This window comes from Pyricularia pennisetigena, chromosome 3, assembly GCF_004337985.1.
Source record: "Pyricularia pennisetigena strain Br36 chromosome 3, whole genome shotgun sequence".
NCBI lineage: Eukaryota > Fungi > Ascomycota > Sordariomycetes > Magnaporthales > Pyriculariaceae > Pyricularia > Pyricularia pennisetigena.
Genome location: NC_043742.1, coordinates 1586821 through 1591128, shown reverse-complemented (window position 1 = coordinate 1591128; position 4308 = coordinate 1586821). Strand labels below are relative to the sequence as shown.

The 4308-nt window shown below is 49.8% G+C and overlaps 2 protein-coding genes across 2 annotated transcripts; one reads left to right on the top strand and one right to left on the bottom strand.

Moving 5' to 3' along the window:
- Nucleotides 1-441: 441 nt before the first annotated feature.
- Nucleotides 442-830, top strand: PpBr36_02326 (uncharacterized protein; the record flags this gene model as incomplete). The annotated part of the gene is made up of 2 exons (XM_029889508.1): nucleotides 442-603; nucleotides 672-830. 2 exons carry the CDS (start codon nucleotides 442-444, stop codon nucleotides 828-830), a joined length of 321 nt encoding a protein of 106 aa, XP_029753275.1.
- A 677-nt stretch (nucleotides 831-1507) lies between these two features.
- PpBr36_02325 (uncharacterized protein) lies at nucleotides 1508-3469 on the bottom strand (the record flags this gene model as incomplete). The annotated part of the gene is made up of 6 exons (XM_029889507.1): nucleotides 1508-1826; nucleotides 1953-2173; nucleotides 2282-2361; nucleotides 2456-2967; nucleotides 3080-3308; nucleotides 3418-3469. 6 exons carry the CDS (start codon nucleotides 3467-3469, stop codon nucleotides 1508-1510), a joined length of 1413 nt encoding a protein of 470 aa, XP_029753272.1.
- Between the last annotated feature and the right edge of the window lie 839 nt (nucleotides 3470-4308).

Sequence of the window (4308 nt, the reverse complement as noted above, 5' to 3'; positions counted from 1 at the left end):
TACCAAAAATAAAAATATGCTTTATCCCCTTGTGGAAAAAGTAGCGCTATAAGTAAAACTGGGCACCAATTAATCCTTAAAAATTAAAATCTCGATTTGTTTTGATCTGTTTGATCAACAATTGAGGCACAGCAAACATCGAGACCACCCTACAAGTACCAAAATACACCTTGGGACCATATTCGTGAGGGTATCACGGTAAATTATATATAAAACCGTCCCTCGGGCAGGAAATCAATCGAATATCAACTTGTTTAGCACCATCATTCCAGCTTGGTTACACATCCACTCGCATTCATTTGCATTCATTTGCATTTCTTGAAATTCATTTGCATTTATTCAAATTCATTTGTATTTATTCAAATTCATTCACATTTCTTCCCAGTACCCAACTACTTTCATCTCGACACTCTTTACGATTCATCTCCACTCATCAGCAACATGCGAGCTTTCATTACCTTTTGTTGCTTGATTGGCCTGGGCCTGGTCGCCGCGACTCCCTTGGGCCCAATGGTTCCTGTTACTGGAGAAATCTGCTGCCACCACCAGGGAACGCCGGATCCTTCCGAGCATTGCAAAAATAAAGGGTTGAACTCTTACTGCGTAAGTCTTTTGCGATCTGGTCAGAATCAAAAATGGTAGGCCCGACATATCTAACCTTTTCTCTCTAGTGTTCCGATTATCTTAATAATGTCCGAGTTGAATACCTTGGTGGATGTGATCGATACAAGACATTCACCACAGGACGCACGGTTACTTCGGTTGTCCCTGGTGGCACCTTAAATTGTATCGCTGGAACTAGACGTGGATTCATTGGCTGTGCTGCATGAAAGCATAGTTGGTGGGACGGTTTATGGGTTTCGGTTCTTGGCGAAACAGGCTCGGCAAGCACTCTCCTGCCATGGAAAGCTGGCGGTCTTTGTCGATTTGTTTTTGCTGAGATTTGTGAGGCTTGGATACATGATGGCAGGACTTGATTTAGTGTGTTGGATACGTGATAGTAGGACTTGATTTAGCGTGTTGGATACATGCAATTTACGACAATTTTTACTTTTATTCCCAGCTGCGCCGAATCCTATTGAAAAAAAAAATCAGAGTATCGACGCCGACTATGTGAGCAGCCATCTGCGTTATCCTCGCAAAAGCCACAATGCACCTGGGTAGTGATCGGCTTGGGATAACGCCCTCAAGTCACGCGCGTTCAAGCAGAGGGGGGATGCCCTGTCAAATCTTTCTTCATCTACCTAGCCATGGCGCTGACTTGGTGCACTCGACAGCCTTTGCAGCCCCACCATTTCACAAGGAGTCGGTATTGCGGATTATTTTAACTGTCGTCTTGTGACTGTATTTCGAGTGCCACTGCCACCACAGCTGGAACAGATCAACATTCTCCACGTGGTTCGACAAACTTGCTGCTCATTTGTGATGATTCGCATCCCTGATTGTTGTTTCACGGCCGAAGGAGGATACAGGACTAAAAGACGGCTTTGTTATGCCCAAAGAGATTTCAGCGATTTATCAATCCGATGCCATCTGCGACTATGACTCCCCTTTCAGCATCGGCGGCCTGAGCACCAATAGGGCTGCGCAGATCCTTGACGGCGGTCGGCTTGACATTTCCAAAATGCCGAAGAACCAACCAGGCAGGGTAAATCGACACGGCCCACAGACCAAAGTTCATATAGACGCCACCGATCTCGCCAAACACCGTCAAGGACGACAATCCATAGGATACGGCCTGCCAGGCAGACTCGGTGCCGCGCAAAAGGGCGGCGTACCGGATGATTTCGGGCTCGTCCCGGCTCAGGTTGTGGATGAAGAAATACCTTGTGGTGGGGGGGGGGGGGGGGGGGGGNNGGTGCAGTTGGTATTTTGGCCCACGTCAGACCCTTTGTCCTTGTAGACGAGAGCACAAAAGCCAAACAGGAGCAAGAGGGGCACAGGGAACTCACAGGAACATGTAGTTCAGCTGCAGCCAGACAGTCAGAAGCAAAAAGACCACAAAGGCCTGCGCAAAGTCCTGGTCTACCCAGTCGTACGTCGGTCGAGTATCGCGATAGCGGGTCACGTTGACCGTTGCCCAGGTCCACCATGCCCCTTGCAGGATCGCAATCGTCCAAAACGCGCCACGTGATCGAGCTTTCAAAGAGAAACGGGTCGAGTCTAGCCAGTACTTTAAGGCTCAAGCAGACGCGATTAGTGTTTTTTTTTTTTTTTTGTTTTGTTTGAAAAGGTGACGACTGTTTAAAGCAGGGGGGGGTGCCGAGTAGCCAAGCCTTACGCCCAAGCCGTTCCCAGCAGAGACGGCGACGATACCCGACAAGAAAGACGCAAGAGCTCTGGATCGGACGCTGAACCACACTGGGCCGAATTATCAGTGTATTTCCCAGCTTTTTCTTTTCTTTTTTTTTGGTTCTGGAAGACAAGCCGTCGGCAAAGAGAGGGACAAACTCACGTGCGATATAAGTAAAGAAGACGGCCTCGGCAAACACCGCCTGGCCAATCCAAAGCACCAACAAAAGGAACTTGGTTGTGAAGAACAGTCTCGTGGTCTCCTTGATCTCGGTCCACCAGTCCTGCGTGATGACCAGCTCGACCCTCCTGCCATCCCTCCTCTGCACCTGCTCCGGCCTGCTGAGAAACATGGCCACGAACGGACTGGCGGCCTGGATGGCGATGAAGAACAGAAAGACGCTGTACGACACCTGTCCCGCGCTGCTCCGGTCGGCGTTCAGGCCCAGGTTGATGGCGCCGCCGATGATCTGCCCGCCGAGTCGGTAGGTGAGCCAGTACCCTATGGCGCGGCCCCGGTTCCACGGCTCGGGGTAGGCGATGGCGATGGCGGCCTCGGCCATCCAGAAGATGCCCGCCGATATACCGCAGGCGGCGGCGCCGACCAGGACGAGCCACTCGTTGCCGAAGCGGTTGTTGGTGTAGAGCCCTGCTGCGTAGGGGGCGAAGCCAAGTCTGTGCGTGTTTTGTATTTAGCATAGCATGTAAAATAATCCATATGCCGGCCGCATTGTAGACACAAAAGATTGAAAGGAAAAAAAAAAAAAAAAAAAAAAAAAAAACTTACGTTCCGAAAATCAGCGCTCCCTTGATACCAATGTATCTGACGATGGCGCTTGAAAAGTAACATGATACGACCATCAGGCAGAATGTGAGTGAGTTGGCAGTGTTAATGAGCCCAGGCTGCGCGGCGCCTCCCGCTCCTAGCGAGTTCATTGCCGCCCATATTCCTGGGGCTGCTAGATTGCAGAGTCCGAGGATGGTGATGTTGGTAAAGGTAGATCGGTACCATTTTACTTTGCGCAAAGAAAAACATTAGATTGTCGATGTTGGGCTTGCTGTGATGATGATGATGATAATGATAAATGACATGATGATTAATTAGCATGAGAAGCGCCAACTCACCTGGATGCTGCTCCTCCTTGGGAGGCTCCTTATCATTTTCGTAGCGAGGCATTTTGCCGGTATCCCGGCTTCCGCTCCTGGCCCGGTTGGGGACCATAACAGATGCAGCATTAATCAATTGAATGGAAAGTTATGGTGGAGTGAGTGGCTGAGGCGACGCAGTGCCAACCATGACCCTGATGAGGCTTTGAAGTGGTTCGCGCGCTCAACGGTGACATCTCGGGATTATGTATTTTTAGCCACAAAGGCTCGAGCCGGCCAAAACTAGCCGCGAGTTTTTATACCGCTTCCGTGCTGGGCGACAACGATGTCAGTTCTAGTGGTATCCTTACCTCGAGCTCCCAGGCCCCTACAGGCTCATAAGACACCAGCAGTCATTGGTGAAGCTTGGGAGCTCAGGACACGGCGAAAAAGCCTTATGCCAAGCACGTTGATGTTATTATCTACAAGGGAAAAGCGATAAAAAAAAAAACCCCCTCAATCTCGGGAAGATCCTAACAGCTCGAAATGGTGCCCAACATTGGCAGCGGATATGTTGATTTGTGTTTGGATGATAGAAGCCAGGAAAAAGAAGGACGGCGATGAGGTGATATCCATCCATCAGTCCAGGGAAGCCCCTGAAAACAATGGAGCACGATACCCGAAGCTAGCTTTTAAACCAACGTGGCTCTGCAAGCGTTTACCATTAGGCTTTTGAGGTAATTGACTGTCGGTTGGGGATCGCCCCATAGTTCACAAATCTGGAATCTTTCGGCGCTTTATCGTAGTACTCGCAGCAGGTCCAAGACCGCGTGACGCGGGCCGTCAAGGAACAGAAAAGTATATAGTCAAAAACCCAGCCCCTACCCTGTCACCTCGCGGGTCTAGAACCTCTGACTCTTTTTTTTTTTT